This window comes from Magnolia sinica, chromosome 18 (genome assembly GCF_029962835.1).
Source record: "Magnolia sinica isolate HGM2019 chromosome 18, MsV1, whole genome shotgun sequence".
NCBI classification, from domain to species: domain Eukaryota; kingdom Viridiplantae; phylum Streptophyta; class Magnoliopsida; order Magnoliales; family Magnoliaceae; genus Magnolia; species Magnolia sinica.
The window spans coordinates 3332763-3353241 of record NC_080590.1 but is presented as its reverse complement, the minus strand read 5'-3'; the positions used below and the strand labels follow the sequence as shown (position 1 = coordinate 3353241).

Below are 20479 nucleotides of genomic sequence, written 5' to 3'. Positions count from 1 at the left end.
TGGAAAACCAAACAGGCACTTAAGGTATCAGTCCAAAAATATAAAGATTCAGAGCTCAAGTGGACCCCACCATAGGAAATAGGAATTTAAAATAATTTTAAAGGTCCGTATTTGTGTTTTTCTACCGCAACACGTGGCTGAAAACTTCCTGCCACATGAAGTTAGGTGAGGTCCACCGTGATGTCTGTGAGAAATCCAATCCTTCCATAAGCTTTGCCAGATCATGTAGGACATGGTTAAAAAATAAGGTAGATTCAAAATTCAAGTGGGCGGCACAAAAGCAAAAAGTGTGTAGGTAAATGCCTACCATTGAAACCTCCCTACGGTCTACCGTGATATTTATATGCCATTTATACAGTTTATAAGGTTCCTATGGAATGAACCGAAAATACAAAATTATTAGAGGCTATTCTAAAATTTCTGTGGCCCCACAAATATTTCAACAGTAGAAATTCAATCCTCATCTTTTCCTGTGATGTGGACGGTTTAGTATCTAAATCTGCCTCATTCTGAGGGCCATGTCCTAACATGACATGGCAAAATAGATAGAGAGTTTGGATATCTCAGACATCACAATGGGCCCACTTAAGTTCCTGTTGCAGGCAATCGGCTTTCTTCGGGCAGTTTAGATTTTTTCAATTATTTTTTTATTTTTTTAATAAACGAATGGGATGTCAAATAAATATTATGGTGGGCCCTAAGAAGGTTTAGAGGTGAGTGTCATTATCTCAACTATTTATTAAGTGATTCACTCCAGCTTCCCATCTACCTCATTTTGGGCTAAATGATATGAAGAAATGGATGGCGAATAAAACACATACCGAGGGGAAACAGATCGGCTCGACATCTGTGGTGTGTTGACGTCACCAAGTTCTGTTGCCCGTCTTGTTGTATGTGTTATTTCCAAACCGTCCGGCCATCTGGCACGAATGTTTCAATACTTATGCTAGAAAATGAGATAGATTCAAAGCTCAAGTGGAGCACGTCGCATAAAGCAGGGTGAATCTCTACCATTGAAACCTTCGTGGGGTCACATAAGTTTTGGATCAAGCTGTTATTTGCGATTTCCCTTCATTCAGATCCGTGTGACATTATGAACAGGTTAGATGTAAAATAAACATCAAGGTGGGCCCTAGGAATGTTTTAGAGGTGGGAATCATTGTCCCTACTGCCGTTTGTGGCGTGGTCCACTTGAACTTTGGATAGGACTCATTTTTGGGCTCATGATATAAAATGATCTTGCCAAATGGACGGACAGTGTGGATATAATACATGCATCATGGTGGGGCCTACAGAACTTGGTGATGTCAACACACCTCGGAGGTTGGTGGTGTGTGGCACACCACGCAATCCGTTTCCATTACAAAGAGACATGATCAAATAAAGCGGCCATTCTGTATTTTTTATTTTTTTCAAACAGCGATTAACTTCTGCCGGGGTGGCCCGTGTATACAATGATTCTTACGTGGAATGAAAATCACGCCCATCGTGTCATCAATGGGGACACAATATTAAAATCATTGAGGGGCGATGGTATGGCCCTGTTTACTGGCTTAGTCGACTCAATCAATTGGTCGGCCTGATTTTAAGGACCTATTACAAGTGGTTGGAGCAACTTTCTAACGGGTCAGATAGTGTACGTGTTGTTCTACTCTATTTCTGCCCGTTTCTACGCCAATTAGAAAGAGATACAAAAGGGATGCATATAATTTTACGAGAGTTGTGTACTGTAATTAAGATTCGCATAGATATCCGAAGAGTATTTTGTGGTAATACAATTGGCATCCATCGAGCGGTGCCATGACGTCAACAAAGTAAGAGTGGCCAGTGAAATGTGGTTAAATCGATAAGGAACCTTGGAGCGATTAGCAGGACATTTTATGAGAATTGTGTGGGGTGTATTTGAAATATGCAGAGATATCCGTAGAGTATTTTGTAGTATTACAATTGGTATCTATCAAGCGGTCATCGGCAAAGCAAGAGTCTTCGAGCGAAATGTGGTTAAATCAATAAGGAACCTTGGGGTGGTTATCAGGATATGCTAGCACTGGTTAAACAATTATAGTATCCATCATTGCATGAAAAAATCCAGATGATCAACCTAAGACTATAAATAGCAAAGGAATTCAGTATAAAAATAGGTCTCATACTAACCAAATAAAATCAAATTTATCTTTTAATTACTTTGTGCTCCTTAGCATTATTAGTTGTGTACATTCCTTAGTGTAATTGGTAGCAATAATTAAGTAGCTGGCAACTTTAGTTATAATTCAGTTCTATGCTCATATGTTGGACTTAGTTCAAATATCAAGCAAGTTCTTTGTTTAAAAAAGCACCTACAATTGTTCTTTGTGGTCAACTATGAGAATTTTTATTTTTTATTTTTTTTTTTGTATTGAAAAGTTCTTTCATACAGAAAACAAAGGTACAACCCATCTTTAGAGGATGAACCCCGCCGTTTAATAATCGCCTAATTATCTTAAATAACATTGTGCAGTGGCTAAATAGGCGACCACTAATCTCATTCGATCTCTGTCATATACGGTCAATTCCAATGTATCAATCTATCTTAGCGCTTGGGGTCTTAGTTGTTCAGTTTGAATTGAGCCATACATTCGATTCTGGCACACCGGCACAAACCACGTGACCGAATTTGAAACCCAGAGGCAACACTAGTGACTTGTCAATGGTAAAGCGAATGATGAATGTGAAAGGTTACATACAACCACGGTATGTGATAACATTTTTCTTGAGGATAAAAGCCGGCATCGCTGATTTTCCATCTCTTGGAAGAGACATGATCACATTCTGCATGCAATATCCAGCTCGTACATGGGAAAATACTAGGCGGGCCACACAATGTTAAGAACCTAACTAATACACCAGAAGCCCAAGCTACACTCTTTAAACCATTGAGATCATAGCATTCCACCTCACTCCACAACCAACGTCCACAGCGGCCTACTTTGGCCTCTATTTCAAGTAGACCTTTCTAGTGCGTGGTGGTTGCACTCTGATTATCCAGGTAGTCTTTTCCATACTAGCGACTTTTTCATATGACTCAAACATAGGATATGGTGTTAGCTCTAATACCAATTGTTGAGAACCTAATCAATACACGAAAAGCCCCGTGATTAAAGAAACATGTCAAGCTAGGCTCTTTAAACCATTGGGATCGTAACACAACTCGCATAGTATGTAAAGCTTAGGCGTCACTTAGCAAACACTTACTTGGGTGTATTAGAGTACACTTGTTTTTCAAAACTCGTTTGATTTGGGTTTATTAGAGAGTGCATTTGGTTTTCAAAAGTCATTTGGCAACGTTGGATTTCAGGATTAATGAAATTTGATCGAAATGCCTTTTCTTTCTCTTTCTAAAGGCAGAAGAGTAGCACGTGTAACAAAAATGTCATTTGGTTTTCAAAAGTCATTTGAAAACCAACTTAGAGAGTGCATTTGCATTTGGATTTCAAAAGTCATTTGGCAACATCGGATTTCAGGATTAATGAAATTTGATTGAAATGCCTTTTCTTTCTCCTTCTAAAGGCAGGAGAGTAGCATGTGTAACAAAAATGTGCTTAGGTTATTAATATAATTGTTACACATGGCATGAGAGTAGCATTTTCCTACTTTGAGAATTGATAGAGAAATACAGGGAGAGGAGGAATTCCATGTGGGTTTTATCGACTTAAAAAAAGCATACAATAGGATCTCTAGAGAGTGAGTTGTGTGGGTGTTGAAAAATGAAAGAATTTCAAGAGGACATTAACATGATTAAGGATATGTATTTGAGAACAATGACAAATGTAAGGACTACCAATGGAGAGAAGTGCGTTCCCAATTACCATAAGCTTGCATTAGGGGTTAGCATTGAGCTTGTACCTCCTCACATTGGTTATGGACGAGTTAATAAGGCATTTGCAAGAAAAGATCCCATTGTGAATGTTGTTCATAGATGACAAAGTTTTGATTAACAATATGAGGGGCAGAGTAAACACAAAGGTGGATTTATATAGGGGTGCTTTAGAATATAAAGGATTTTAAATTAACCGAACTAAAACAAAAGTATACGAAGTGTAATTTTAGTAACAATAAGAGTGAAAATTAGCCCATATTTTTGACCAAAAAGTTTCCCCAAATGACCACTTTCGATATCTTGGGTCAATAATTCATGAGATAGGAGAGATTGAGAAGGATGTTGCCCATAGAATTCGAGCTGGGTGGAAGAAATAGTAATGTGCTTGCGGAGTTTTCCGTGATCGTCGTATGCTGGAAACTGAAAGGGAAAATTTATAGGATAACCCAACCATGCTTTATGGGAAATAATGTTGGGCAATTAAGGGACAACATATTCATAGGATGAATGTAGTTGAAATGAAGATGTTGAGATGGATGAGTGGCAAGATGAGGAATGATAAAATTGGAATAAATGCATTAGGGGAAACTTAGGAGTAGCACCAATAGGTAATAAGATGGGAGAGTCGCACCAATAGTAGTAGAACCTCTTTGGAACATCCATATTGAGCATGAAACCTCGACATACCCCCAACATATGCCTACTTTTCTCTTTACAACACCATTTTGTTGTGAGGTATGCACATACGAAGTTTGGCAAGTGTCTGTGACAGATGATGCAAGTCTTCACGGCATCCAACAGTCACTAGGATATAGGTAGAAAACCAAAATATTGTAACCACAATTACTACAACAACAATATCTGAAAGAGAGAAACATGGAAAATAGCATCAACAAAATGGCAGAAACAATAGAGAAATTAGCAGCAAATCTAGTTAGCAGCTTGGATCCATCCATGCTGCTATTATAGAGAATGCTAGTGTATTGTATTTATTGTGTGTCCTTTTAGTGTAAGTGCATGTGCACACTTCCCTATTCCCCTGCAGTGTACTATATGCTTTTTCATAATAAAATATTATGTGTTAGGGCATGCAAGCCTAACACATCATCTCTCCCAAACTCTCCTCCTCCTTCTCTCTCAATATTCTCATCTCTTCTTCACATTATCCTCATCAAATCTTTTTCTACTTGATATCAGAGCGGAAGGTTCTATGTTCGAATCTCGAGAGCAGCAAATATGCCTCGCTAATATATTATTCTCCCACGGGGGGTCAGGAAAATTAGGACCGGCCCAGGGACCGGGAAATTAAGCCCGGCCTATTTATGGTGTGAGTATCCCTCCACCTTCATCAATATGTTCCCGTGCGGATTTCCCACCTCACACGTGCGAGGGAGTGTTGAAGTGATAAAGTCCCTTGATATACATTGATACACCACACTCTGACAGCTTAAGCTTTTGGAGTAAATGGTTGTTTGACATGGTATCAGAGAGGAAGGTCCTATGTTCGAATCTCGAGAGCAGCAAATATGCCTCGCTAATATATTATTCTCCCACGGGGGGTCAGGAAAATTAGGTCCGGCCCAGAGACCCGGAAATTAAGCCCGGCCTATTTATGGTGTGAGTATCCCTCCACCTTCGTCAATATGTTCCCGTGCGGAGTTCCCACCTCACACGTGCGGGGGAGTGTTGAAGTGATAAAGTCCCTTGATATACATTGATACACCACACTCTGACAGCTTAAGCTTTTGGAGTAAATGGTTGTTTGACAGCTATGATACCATATAATTAAATACATGGTAAAAAAAAGCATAAAGAAAAATAAAGTAAAGACAGAAACGAGGGATGTGAAGAGGTGTTGAATAACATTTTCTCCTATTCACATCTAAAATCTTGTAATGAATTCATGATTTATACCCTAACTACACAATGACAAAATTACCAATATTACAAATTTACAATACAAAAAAATTAAATAAAATGATGGCTAAATGAGCAAATTGGTAGGTTGAGCTCTAACAATAGGTTGCAAATTCAAAAGATCACTTGCTATTGTTGTGGACATTAAAATGACACATTGGACTACTGCTGGGGTTTTCTTTGGTGACGAGCTTTCACCTTCTAGAATCACTTATAGTGGAAACCAAAATCACACAATGAGTTGCTCAATACCATTTACTAAATGGCACTTGGGTGCTACCATGATCCTGAAACATTCAGTGAAATCGGAATTCTGGATGGTCCAGATTCATCACCAAGTGGGACCAATCCAAGGTTTGTTGGGTTGATAACTACTAGAACTTGAAGAACGGAACATGGATTTAAATATGAATGTCCATTGTTATTGAATTACCCAAAGAAGAAGAGGAGACAAGTCCTACCATGTACCATTTGAGAATGGCTAGTGTAGCGATTTACATTCTTGCATTTCCTTGGTTTCTTAGCTGTTTCCTAAGTATCTTTCCTGCAGCAGACCTTGGAATGGAATGTATAAACACCACCTTCCTCACCTTCTTGTGAGGAGAAACCTACAACCATACGAAAAAGTTACTGAGAGAAAAAGCAAGATAAAAAAGGAGAGAAAAATACAGAGACATCCACAAACACAATAAGATATTTTGCTAGGCAGCTTCATACACAAACGACATGGATATAATAATTTGAGCTATGTTAGAGTGCGTTTGGATGCACAATTGAATTGAATTGCAGTTATTCCAAGAAATAGTAAATGGCCAAAGTTGGTCAGGCCCCATTAACACCAAGGGCCGGCCTATCATTACCGGTCCAACTTGAAATGCATGGAATTGCAAATTGGGGTTTTGTTGTCATTAGGGAATAAAGTAGTGCCATCTGCACTTTGGTCATTTCCGATTTAATGAACTGAATAAATTACAATCCACTTCAATGAAGCATCCAAACATGTCCAAAATAAGTAATTGAAAGCAAACTACCAGTCGGGATACGTAGTCGATCACATCTGCTTGGGAAAGCACACTTCCAGGTTTCTTGACCACAAATGCCACGGGTATCTCACCAACTTCTTCAACTTTGGCACTAAACATAATATTTGCAAAAAAATTTAAAAATAATAATAATAAAAGGAAAACTACGTAAAATCAAGTGGCCTTCAACAAACCGTTTACTGAACAGTCCACCCTATGCCACATACTAACCCAAACCATGAATGAAAAAAGGCAATGAAGTGCTTTACTTACGCAATCACTGCAGCATCGAGAATCCCGGGATGAGAAATTAGTATAGCTTCTAAGTCAGCTGGGGCAACCTGAAAATTTATCAAATGATAAGACAAGATTAAAGTACACTTGAACATGTTAGGAATAAGTTCAGCTTTATATAGTAGTCATAATCATCTAAACATGTTTAAAATTTAAATCAGATCCGACTACAGTTTTCATCATCGTTATGTATGGGAAGTAGGTTTAGGCCTTAGGATTTTCAGTATGAGGAAATATATAGAGTTTGTTCAAGCTTTTGTTCGGCCCAACAAGCAGTAAATGTGGGGCCACCTTCTGGTGATCCAAATTGTTCAGGTGGTCTCCAAGATCTCACCAATCAGATGATATTAACCATATGATTAGCCTGCATCAAACAAGGAGCATTGGTGTTAATTGTTCATTTTCATTGGGTGGCTAGGATCATCTGATGGGGGAGATATTAAGGCATGCTGGTCCACCAGATCAATGGCTTAGGTTACTAAAACGTTTTGGTCCCACTTGAATCATTGCCTAGTCAAACAAGAAAATGATCTCTCAACTGAGTTCCATACATGGTTTTCAGACTCGTCCAAGTCAGGTGCGACTCGGAGTCAGAGGGACTCGATCCAGTTCGACACCATAAGCCACCCGCGAGTCAGGCGAGCTGCGACTCAAATTAGGGCCGAATGAGTTGATCCGAGTCACTGAGTCTTTTAACCGTGGTTCCACAAGATACAACAAAATATTCAAAAGAAATATAATCGTGAGGGCCATGTATTGAAGGCTAAACTGCACTTATATTGATAACCTTTGATATTCCTAGCGTGTTTACAGGAAAAGATTAAGAGATTACCTTCCATTCAGAGAAGCAACAAACTAAAAGTAGCACCTTGTAGGAAGAAAATCAAGATTGACTTTTTTGAAGAACCAAACATGTCATCAACTGATTTTTAATCATAAAAGGCAGTCATACATAAGAGAAGTTGCACGATGATTGGGTTTTGCATCTTACCAATTGTTATTTTATCATGATTCAACTGAAATTTTGAGGATCGACTGTAGTTTTACCTGAAATCCCTTGTATTTGATCATCTCCTTCAAGCGATCCAATACATACAAGAACCCATCTAGATCAAAATGTACAACATCGCCTGTATGTAACCAGCCATCTTCGTCGATTGTGGAAGATGTTGCCTTTGCATCATTTAAGTACCCTGCAAAGCTTCGGTATAAATTATTGATCCAAACAGAACTTGCGGAATCTAAAAGAGGATGAAAAATCATTGATACATGTGGCTTTCATATTATTAAATGAATTCTCCGTCATTCTCAATGACTGAGATAGCCTTCGCAATGAGGCAGTTCAAAGCTTCATAGACTACATATGCATGGAACATTGGTGAATTTCTAGAAGCATGATTGATTGATATGAGAAATTAAAAATGCTCCCCAAACATAAATATATAAAGGAATATAGGAGAAGTAATGTATAGTGTCGACAGTAGTATAACTCACGATAGTATCAACTAGAGGGAACAGCATACATCATGCCTGAAACCTCTAAATCCACTTGGTGTAGCCCACTGGAGTTTTGTAATGGGCTGATTTTTTGTCCCTTCGTCCTAGTGGTGCGCACCTGGTGAATCGATTGGATGGCATATACACATCATGGTGGGCCCTACAAACAAGCAGAGGGTTTTATTGGTTGGGAGTCCCATCCCAACCATTCCCTGTCATACGACCCACCTGTGTTTCCTATTGGGCTGATTTTTTTACCATGGCCTAACAATAACATCGAGGGCATACTTGATGGATGGAACGGGTGTCATGCATTGTATGCATGTTTGTATACATGTGTGTGTTTGCGTGGGTACACATGCATGCATGCGCATGTGTCTCTCTGTGCATGTTGCTTTGAAACATATGCATGCTGATGGGGTTTTCCTCCTTAGTTCAGAGGAGAGGTTGTGCAGCGCTGATGTCCTAAATCTTGCTGGATCGTGCTGCTCGATCGGTCGAGGGTCGCTCGACTCAAAGTCCAGCAAGCCATGATTTTTGGCCTTGACTGGCTCGACTAGTCGAGGGTTACGCAGATTCAGTCCGGATTTGGTGCGGACTGCGTAAATTTGAGGCGGTTTTCGCAGAGGTGCGGAAAGGAGTTTCTTAAACTATAAATAGGGGTCCCTAGGGCTTTTCTAGGGTATTGAGAAGGCTTTCTAAAGTGATTGTGCTAAGGTGTTTTTACGGCCAACGTGAGAGAGAGAGAGAGCTTGTGGAAGGGAAGATTCTGCTCGTAGAGGTGATCTACTGTGCAGTCGACGTCTCAACGCTTCTACGTTATCGTGATCGGTGAGATCTCTCCATTTTCATTATTCTCTTATTGTTCATCCACTCTTGCGTGAGCGAAGAAGGTTTGATCCAAGCGGCGTGTGCTTATGATCACTTGTAACGTTCTACTTCATAGTGGATTGTTGCTCTGGACTAGGTCCCATGGTTTTTACCTCTTCGAGGGTTTTCCACGTAAAATCTCGCGTCGTGTGGTTTATGCTTTGATTTATTTTATTGTTTTATTATATGCCATAATTCTGGTGCTTTGGGAGGCAAGATCCTAAGGTTTTTTGTTCAACGCCCCCAACACGTGCATGTGCGTGTTGCTTTGAAACATATGCATGTGAATGTGTGTGTGTGTGTGTGTGTGTGTGTGTGTTGCTTTAAAACATATGCATGTGTGTGTGTGTTTTGCTTTGAAAATTTCTAATGAAGGTTGACACTTATGTGGAAACAAAAAAGAAAAAGAAGACTACAATGCAATTTGGGCATCTTTGTTCCTTGAGTAGTACAAAGGTCAATTAGTATCCATGAAGAAGATTGAAACAGTTTTTGAAATGAAAGGAAAAAAGGAAATATTATGGCTTTCAAAACTCTAACAAAATGACCACCAGACTAGCATATACGTGTGAGAGTGTGATTGTAGGATATGGTGGATGATGAAAATGCATCAGTTTCAAAGAGAATTCAAATGAAAGCGGATGACATTTGAGGCAAAAAAAAGAGTCATAGAGGATATTCTAGCTTACGTTGGCAATGTAAAGACTCCAAAACAGGAATAGAACACATTTTTGGCAAGGTTGTGTTGGCAAAATCCATTCAGTTGCTTGAGAATGATATTAGATCAGCTATACTCTTGGTTGTGACCCTTAGGGGCATTGCAGACATTTCAGGAAGGTTAAGGGTCATCTTAGACACATCTTGTAAATAGAAAATAGAGGTTTTACCTTTCATGATACCAGGTCCCCGTAGCCATAACTCGCCAGTCTTGCCAGGAGGCAAGCAGGCTCTAGTATTCAAATCTACCACTTTAGCTTCCATGTTCGGAGCTAACAGTCCTACAGAAGTATACTTCCTAATCATTTTAGTATTGAAGCCCCGAGTTCCTACTGCAGTTGATTCCGTCATGCCATAGCCCTGGAACATAAACGATGCTTGCAATGAAACATGTCAGAGTCGAGGACATCATGAAAACACATGGTTGTAGATTTTAGGTTGTGTTTGGATGCACAATTGAATTGAAAATTGTGATAATTAGTATAACAAAGTGGAAATAATGGATTGCAGTTACCTTCCTCACTACTCATGTTGAGAAAGTAAGCTCCAAATTTCAATTATGCCACATGTTCAAGCTGAAGTTGAGAGGAATGCAACTGCAATTCATTATTATTAATACCAACAAAGGTAATTGCAATTTGGTCATTTTCTCTCTCTGTTGAACTAATTACTGTGATTCAGTTAAATAGAGAATCCAAACACAGTGCATTGCGTGAATGAGTGTCGACAAAGTTGAGTAATTCAGTATTTTGTGAAAGCGGCGAGCTTTCTTTGCCTTGGCCCTGTCGAACTCAATAATCAGAAGATAAAACGGACATGGATTTGAAGGTTATATAAATGGGATTTAGGAGATCAACATACTCCAATGATCTGTCATGGGACTCGAGGTTTTGTCAGGAATGCTAAGCTGAGCTGCCGACTAGGAAAACCTCTCCTAGATGCACGATGATTGCTTGACTGCCCATATGTAAGGGAACTTACGAGATATGAAATGTCATGAATGGGTCCCATGTGGGTTCTTGATCAATCATCGCGTGGCCAGGAAAGCCTCCTAATTGAACGATTCAACTTGGCATTCCTCTTCTGTGAGGTTTCATTAGTGTTAAGACAACCAATTTCAACGTGCAAGCAAGCATCAATCACAAGAGATACATTGAATAAAAAATGGAAAATGCTCATCTTCTATCTGTTGAAGGCATACACATCCTTTCATTGCATTTTGTATTGGGTTTTGAAAAAAATCTCTTTTTCTTCATATATTCTTCTCTTAATCTTACACATCATCTAAGTTCATCAAAACATATCAATGAGACATTACAGCTGCATTTGGATGCATCATTGAATTGAATTGCAGTAATCAGTTCAACAGAGGAACAGATCGAGCTTAGCTTGCCTGCTAGTGTATACTTGAGGGGAAGCATAGCTCAAGATAGCTGTTTGAAACCTTTCAATTCCAACTTGAAAGTAACATGCATTTTGAAGCCTAGTCCCTAGACATTGTATACTACGAAAGGAAATCACACTTTGGTAATATTCCACCTTATCAAACAAATTATTGCAATTCTATTCAACAGCGCATCCAAACGCAGCCTAAGGACATGTTCCTTTACCTGAATGAAGTCTACGTGAGGGAAGCTCTGCAAAAACTCTTCAATGGTCTTCTTGCTCAAAGGGGCTGCTCCACAAGACACCTGCTTCAGAGACCCAAAGACATGGCTGCATCTGCCCTTCGCTTCCATGAGGGCGGTCACGATTGGTGGGACAACCGGAATGTGTGTAACTCTATATCTATCTATCGATCTAACCATCTCATCAGCATTGAATCTCCTCATCACCACAACCGTGGCCCCCACCGATAACAACCCCATTGCGAAAAGCGAAAGGCCATACACATGGAACATCGGCAGGGCAGCCAAATACACATTCTCCCAACCTGGGTTCTCATACAGAGAAACTTCGAACCGAACGAACAGCTCGACCGCGGCAATCAAATTCGCGTGTGTTATAATGACACCTTTGCTAACGCCCGAAGTGCCTGAAGAATAGAGCAAGGCCGCTGTATCCTTCTGTCTAATGATGGGCGTCGGGGCAAATTCGGGATTACTGGAAAGAAGCCCATTAAAACAGCTGAACTCAGACGAGTTTGAATCGGATTCTACACTCTCTGGAATGACAACCACTCGAACACCCGTTCTCTTCAATTTTTCAAGACACCCAGAAACAGTAAAAGCGAGAACTACATTACAATCAGCCATCTGTTTCTGGATTTCGGTGAAACTGCTCAGAGGATTCATGGTAGTGACGATGGCACCCACGGACAGGACGCCCAAGTAAATAACAGGAAAGTAGATAGTGTTTGGCAATTGGATTGAAACTACATGCCCTTGTGAGATTCCAATGCTGTGGAGGCCAGAGGCCATCGATTTCACAAGTTCTTGTAGTTGGGTGTATGAGATTGAATGCCCAGATGGGGAATCTACGAGAGCCGAAAGGCCGTGGTGTTTGTGGGAGAAGATGAAGGAGACAATGTCTAGAAATGGGTCTGAAGGGATTTTGATGGGATTGTGTTTGCTGGTGTAGATTCCTGTTTCTGAGGAGAACCAAGTGCTGGTTTTTGGTTTGCAAGGGGCGAGATTTTCATAAGGAAATGAGAGGTCTTGCATTTGGGAGGCTTCAGATTCCATGGAATGGTATTCATGGCGGCTGATGAAGGTGTCTGACATTGAAATTGCAGGCCTTTGGAGAGAGAGAGAGAGAGAGAGAGAGAGATTTTTGAGTGGGAGATATAGAGTTCCGTTTTGCTTCTGTCGGGACCCACGATCCAGCGTGTGTCGCGACTCACTGGGTCCACTTGCTGAGATTGTTCAATTGATTTTAACCGTCCATATTCTCTTTCCCACCAGACGTAATCTAGCATGCAATAATAACGCTTCATTTATGATACTAACCTTTCATTTTCGGAGTTTAATGCAAGCTATTGAAAATTTTCTTTTTAATGTTCTAAATTGATCCACAGCGATAATTCACAAGCACCTTTTCAGAATAATTGGACCTTATAGAAAATATTATACAAAATGGACGGTTCCGATTATAGCAATAGTCGGCATTAGGGCCCCGAGGCGGCAACAGACCCCAGATGACGCGACGGAGGCAGAACGAACTCGAAATGTGTTTGAACCTATTGAAACTGACGTTAGTTTGATCTGTCGCGATACTTGGGGATCCGTAACGTCTCCCTCCCGGCGCGAATTAGTCGAGGCAGGGGTAACAGGATGGTGGATGAGGCCCTGACCGTGGGGACCACCTCGATGTATGTATTATATATCTACGCCGTCCATCCGTTTTTCCGTAGCATTTTAGGCATGGTCACAAAAAAATGAGGCAGATCCCAATCTCAGGTGGACTATATAGTAGGAATTGAAGTCCCAACATTAAAACCTATCAGGGCCACCAAAGTTTTGAATCAAGCTGCTATTTGTGTTTTCTGTGTGACCATATCAGCAGGTTGGATGTCCAATAAACATTTGTCGGCCCTAGGAAGTTTTTAATGGTGGGCTTTCAATCACCACTGTTTTTCGGGTGGTGTGGTCCACTTGAGACTTGGATCTGTGTCATTTTTGGGGCCGTTTGCTAAAATGATCCGGAAAAACGGATGGACGGCGTGGATAAAAAACATATACATCTAGTTGAGCTCGACGGCGAGGGCCTGCCAACTAAACTGTTACTCCGTCTCACATAGGGCGCGCCGCTGTTTCGCTCGTAGGACCCGACGCGGATTTACTCCGAAAGCCTTTCACATAAAGATACTCCGTTCGTATGAGAGGTGGGGCCCACCATTACGTTTGTTAAAAATCCACTTTGTTAATCCGTTTTGAGAGGTCATTAATGACATGTGATATAAAATAAGGTGGGCCCCAAAATGGATTAACAAAGTAGATTTTTAACAAACATAATGGTGGGCCCACCATTAAAGTTACTCTGCTCGAATGACAGGAGGGGCCCACCGGGTAGATTTCTTGGAAACGGATTGGCTACTCCCCCTGCCACCAGCCAATGGCTGATGGTCGGTGGTCTCTGGGCTCAGAATGATGTATGTGTTTCATCCATGCTGTTCATATATTTTTTTCAAATCATTTCATGGTATGAGATAAAAAATGAGCTATATCCAAATCTCAAGTGAACCACATTATAGGAAACAATATTCAATGAGCGTTGACCACTAGAAACCTTTCGGGTGCTATAAAAGTTTTGGATCAAGTTGATTTTTTTTTTTTTTTTTTACTCCCCTCATCTAGGCCTGTATGACCTAATCAACAGATTAGATGTCAAATAAACAATACAGTGGGCCTTAGGAGGATTTTAATTGTGGATATCCAATCGATATTATTTTCCTGTGGTGTGGTCCACCTGAGATTTATATCCCTCTTATTTTTTGCAAGAAGCCATAAAATGATCTGCCAAAATGGATGAACGGAATGTATGAAATACATACATCATGGTAGGGTCCACAGAGCACTGACCACCAGCCACAGGGCTGGTGGCAGGGGGAGCAGCCAATCCGTTTCCAGATTTCTTACAAATATTATATTGGCCCCCCCAGCTTCCTAGCGCAATAATTTCATACTAAAGGAGAAATCCGTAGCTAATTAGGATGCAGATTTCAAAATCCTGCGGTGCGATGTCAAGTGGGAAACCATCCTGTTCATATGTTTTGAGAGGTTATTTGAGAATATGCAACCGAAAATAAGGTGAATCCAAAACTCAAGTTGGCCATTTGATAGTAAAAACTGAAGAAAAAGTTTCATGGTTTTAAGACCTACATGGGATTCCCACTGATATGTAATTTTTATGGCCGTATAAATATTTTAATAATGGTTAGTGGATCCTCATTGTTTCCTCCCCTGCAGCCCCCTTACTTTTAGATCCACTTCATCTTCAGTAGCATATTTTAAAATAATTCTGTAAAATGAACGGACAAGATGAATTTCTTGTAAACATCACGGTGGGCACCAACTAACATCGTTGTGCCGTGACTTCATGTGGAAGTCTTTAGCAATAAAGCTGCGTCTATGCGCCTCTCTTTCACTCGCACGAGCGTTGCCACGTCCACCTGGAAGACTGACATCGTGGTGGGCCCCTCGGCCAGCCCTGGCACCCTGAGCTGGAAACGGACTGCTACTCCCCTTGCACCAGCCAATGGATGGTGGTTGGTGCTTTGTGGACCCCACCATGATGTATGTATTTCATCCATGCCTGTCATATATTTTTCTAGATCATTTTATGGCATGAGACAAAAAGTGAGTTATATCCCAATCTCAAGGGGATCACATTATAGGAAGCAGTGTTGAATGAACATCGACCATTAAAAACTCTTTGGAGGCTATAAAAGTTTTGAATCAAGCTGATATTTGGTTTTTCCTTTCATCAGGGTCTTTATGAACTAATCAACAGATTGGATGTCAAATAAACACTACAGTGGACCTTACGAGGATTTAAATGGTGGATATCCAATCATTATTGTTTCCCTATGGTGTGGTCCACCTGATATGTATATCCCTCTCATTTTTGGAATAAAGCCTAAAATGATCTATAAAAATGGATGAACGGAGTGGATGAAATACATACATCATGATGGGCCACACAGAGCACCGACCACCAGCCACGGGCATGGTGGTTGGGGGAGTAGCCAATCCGTTTCCCCCTTGAGCTGTTAACCTGCTTAACCTATGAGCAGGCGCAGCAGAGGGTGGATTACGTGAGACCCCGGACTCATTTAAGACGGTGCAGCCATTGATGTGGAACCCACCTTGACGTATGTATCCTGTATCCACGCCGTCCATCATGTTTTTCAGATTATTTTAGGGTATTTTTACAAAAACGAAGCAGATCCAGATATCAGGCGAAACATACCATAAGAAGCAGTGATGATTAATTGTCCTACCATTAAAAACTTCTTAATGTTTCCGTAATGTTTATTTGCCATCAATTATATTGATAAGGTCACCTAAAGCTGGATGAAGAAAAAAAACAAATATCAGCTGATAAAAATTTATTGCAACTCATTAATTGTCAATCACCACCACTTCCTATGGTCCACCTGATAATTGAATATCTTCAGTTTTTAAAATAATGCCCTAAAATAATATGAAAAAACGGATGAACGGTGTAGATACAAAACACATACATCAATATGGCCCCCCGTGAGGGCCCAATGTCTTTGGTGAGTCCAGGGCCTCGCATTATCTGCTCCCGTCCGAGCAGAGAACGGATTGGCTACTACCCCGCAACCAGCCCTGTGGCTGGTGGTCAGTGCGCAGTGGGCTCCCCCGTAATGTATGTGTTTCATCCATTTTTAAAGATCACTTTAGAGCTTGGTATAAAAAATTAGAGGAATATAAATCTCAGGTGGACCACACCACAGGAAAACAATAGTGAATGGATATCCACCATTGAAATCCTCCTAAGGCCCAATGTACTGTTTATTTGACATCCAATCTGTTGATTAGGTCATACAGACCCAGATGAAGGGAAAAAACAAAGATCAGCTTAATCCAAAACTTTTATAGCCCCTAAAAAAGTTTTTAAAAGTTTTTAATGGCCGACGTTCATTCAACACTGTTTCCTATAATGTAGTCCACTTGAGATTGGTATATAACTAATTTTTTTTTCTAATACCACAAAATGATCTAGAAAAATAGATGGACGGCATGGATGAAACAAATACATCATGGTAGGGCCCACAGAGCACCGACCATCAGCCACTCGCAGGTGGCAGGAATAGTATAGCCAATCCGTTTCCGTCTGAGCAAGGCCACGTCAGTCTTAAGGCTTTGATATTTCATACGTATGAACGCAGAAATCGCAAGCGCGGAATATACGCACCCCCAAATCATATATCGCACCGTTGAAATCGTTAGAACAAATTGGATTTGGTTCACAATCACAAAAGCTGCCCTGAATATAAGATGTTAACTGGGTGACTGGTAGATATCTCACAGATCATCAAAATGAACAATTCAACCGTCCCAATTCAACAAAGATATGTTAATTAATCTGATAACGTTATGGTCTAACGAATCTGTTCTTTTGCTTATATGCCCATCTACAGTGGGTCCATTATTTGGACGGTTTGGGAGGTGCGTGTATTACATGCGTCGATGCGCATGGAGCATCAAACTCCGGTAGAGTACCTTGCAACTCTCCATGAATTTACTTCATGACACGTGGAACGTCGCACTGAGGGATCGTCGGACGCGGATTTCCTGCCAAAGGCTCGGGCAGGAAGTTCCTGCGCTGGAAACATAGGTGGGGCCCATTGTGACGTTTTTGAGAAATAAACCTGGCTCATCCGTTTCATGAGATCATTTCAGGATATGAGGCTAAAAGTTAGCATGACGCGATACTCAACTGGGCCGCATTAAAGGAAAAAGCGTGCAGGGAAATTTTTACCGTTGAAACCTCCTTAGTCGACCATGATGTTTGCGTGTCATTCATACCATCCATGACGTTATTCCTACTGATATGAACTAAAAATATATATTAGCCTGATTACAAACTTCTATAACCCAATTAATATTTCAACTGTGGACGTTCAATCCTCACATTTATGGCAGACTTAGTATTTGATTCCGCTTAGTTCAGTCCCACGTCCTATAATAATCTCACAAAACATACGAACGGGATGGATTTCTAACAAACATTACGATGGCCCCACTCAGGTTCAGTGCAGGAACGGCTTTCACAGGAAATCCGTGTGTCCGGTATCGCCCCTGAAGTGGTGCGACCCCACCTCGGACGCGGATTCGGAGCCCACCGTGATTATTTTTTTTAATCCAATGCTGTCCACCGATTTTGAAAGATAGTTTTAGGTCATGAGACCAAAAACAAGGTATATCGACTACTCATGTGAACCACATCTTAGAAAGAATCAGATATTGAACACGTGCCATTGGAAACTTTTTCTTAGCTACATAAGTTTTGGATTAAGATAGTATTTATCTTTTCTATTTATCTAAGTCTATGTGACCTTATGAACAAGTTTAATTGCAAATAAATATCACGGTGAGCCCTAGGAAGGTTCCAACGGTGGGAGTTCAATCTCCACTTCTTTTTATGGTGTGGTCCACTTTATCCTTTAATGTTCTTACTTTTTGGGATCATACCCCAAAATGATCAGTAGAAAATGGATTGATGGTCTGGATAAAACATGTACATTGAAGTGGGCTCCGCAGATCCCCTCACATGACCCTCCATCTCTAGTTAGGTACCAGTGGGGGCAGTACCCAATCCGCTACCTGGCCTCACCCAACATGGTTCTGCCCAAACTGTGGGGTCTGCGTTACCTTGACGCATGTATTATATATCCACACCGTCCAAGGACTAAAAGAGGACGAACCCCTACCCTATGTACACTTTGTGGCCCACTTGATAGTGGTTCAATCAAACCGAAGGCTACACGTTTTAGCAAGGGGCTTTTATTTTTATTTTTTTTCTTCTTCTTCTTCTTCTTTCTTTTTAAACACACGCACCCATAACCCCGACACACCCACGCTGTTGTGGGATTTCAGCACCTATGGATACCCCAAGCCTTGAAAGTCTACCACCGGAGCAATAGTAAGGATCCTATTGGCAAGGGTTTGTATTGAATTAAGAAAGTGCCAACGCACCAAAGATACAATGGATTCAATGTTTGATTGGAAGTTGATGCCATTAATTAAGATCAAATTTTATACGGTTGGTTGTAACAAGGAATATGTGATTTATATTAGGTAGGGTTACTCATCCCTATAGATTCTTATTTTTACTTGTGTTTTAATGACTTATTCTTCACCAATAATTATGATCAATGTATTTCTCTAATGAATAAATATGAACAAATTAAATTAGAATGATTAAAATAATGTAAATTTTTATTGATGTTAATAATGCTAAGTATATTTGACATAGTAACAAATAAACTAGATAATAAAAGTAAAAGAGAGATAAATACCTAAATTATCTATATGGACGAACGAGCCAGCCGGATTGTCAGCAGGATTTGACAAGGGTATTTGATCTTCCAAGTAGGGATTTAATTAATCAAAATTCAACAATAAAATATTGCATATATTTATAGTACTCCTAAGCGGACTACAATAATAGCGTTGAAAGGTAGCAATCTATACTAATCTAAACTTCAAATGTTTTGCAACATAGCTAGATATAAGTAAGGGGACTAAAACTAAACTTTAATAATAATAATAATAACAATAATAATAATAAATAAAAATAACATTGTGATGTAAAGATAAGTTATGTTTAGCGTGGGCTAGACTCTTTGCCACGTTTTTCTTTTATAACTTTGGGAGGTGGTAAAATCCATTACGGATTTCCTTTCCAATTCAAAATTCTCCGTGGCTACCATAGTCAATTGTTCTCTTATTATTCTTACCTAAACAAGAGATCTTTGTAAATCAAAAATCGTTTCAGATATCTAGCCAGTGTAATTATAGAGATCTATGGATCTTTAGGGCTCTATCTCATTCAATTGAGTCATGGTCCAACTGTTTTTAGATATCCCCGTATTGTGACCATAAAAATTTATATACATGATGGGACTAGTCCTGTTGGAATCGAATCGAGACCTAATCCACTAGTTCCTATCTACTCTGATATTGGTCGGATTCTTGAATATTTGTAATCACTACAAGAGCTCCTAACGCCTGTAAAAAGATTTTCCATTTTGGAAATTTTATGAGAGATGATCTTATCATGCATATTTGGATTTGTGATAAGGTCTTTGTCTCGACGGGTCTTTTATTGTGGCCGTGTCTATAATTCAAGCTCTTGATTTGACGAATCACAACGTTGGGCGACCTAAAAAATCTTCAAGATTGGGAAATCTTAAGACTTTTGAATCAATGGCCCATAAAGCAACAGAGAAGGTTGTGGTCCATACTCATGTGTGTGTGTGTGAGAGAGAGAGAGAGAGAGAGAGAGAGAGACAAAGTTAAATGACCCAAATCATGACGTGTCTAGCTGTACTGGGTTGGGATGTAGTCGAACAAACCTCTTTGATGGCTCAGCCAATAGAATGGTCCACAAATGGAAAGGCTCAGATTCATCTCCACATGCACCAATCTGTTGTACGGATGGTAACATTTACAAAACAGCAACCAACGTGCAGCAGAGTCCTTTAAATAGAATGGCCCACTGCATCTAAGATTCATTTGTCCAGACATTAATAATTAATGTCTATCGTCGAGTTGAGACGTACTCATGTAAATGCTTTTACTGCATCCTATCTGTTTTTGTCTATCCTGTAGTC

The 20479-nt window shown here is 40.1% G+C and overlaps 1 protein-coding gene across 4 annotated transcripts; it reads right to left on the bottom strand.

Annotated features, from left to right (window-relative positions):
• Nucleotides 1-2831: 2831 nt before the first annotated feature.
• Nucleotides 2832-12955, bottom strand: LOC131233593 (4-coumarate--CoA ligase-like 6). 4 transcript variants are annotated; one of them, XM_058230371.1, is made up of 7 exons: nt 11784-12955; nt 10344-10533; nt 8137-8282; nt 7069-7136; nt 6805-6907; nt 6235-6381; nt 2832-3013 (listed from the first exon to the last, which is right to left on the bottom strand). In XM_058230371.1, the coding sequence occupies exons 1-6, from the start codon at nt 12894-12896 to the stop codon at nt 6268-6270; spliced, it is 1734 nt and encodes a 577-aa protein (XP_058086354.1). In that variant the 5' UTR covers nt 12897-12955; the 3' UTR covers nt 2832-3013; nt 6235-6267. The 4 variants fall into 4 exon arrangements, with proteins under 4 accessions (XP_058086354.1, XP_058086352.1, XP_058086353.1 ...); XM_058230369.1 differs by lacking the exon at nt 2832-3013 and adding an exon at nt 4004-4717; XM_058230370.1 differs by lacking the exon at nt 2832-3013 and adding an exon at nt 4004-4660.
• Between the last annotated feature and the right edge of the window lie 7524 nt (nt 12956-20479).

What these genes read in the sequence shown, in the direction of transcription:
- LOC131233593 (XM_058230371.1), bottom strand. Translation starts at nt 12,896, where the DNA reads ATGTCAGACACCTTCATCAGCCGCCATGAATACCATTCCATGGAATCT. An exon ending in CTCACGTAGACTTCATTCAG is followed by an intron (nt 10,534 to 11,783) that starts GTAAAGGAACAT and finishes TTTATGTTCCAG; the next exon opens with GGCTATGGCATGACGGAATC. An exon ending in CTCGATGCTGCAGTGATTGC is followed by an intron (nt 6,908 to 7,068) that starts GTAAGTAAAGCA and finishes TATTATGTTTAG; the next exon opens with TGCCAAAGTTGAAGAAGTTG.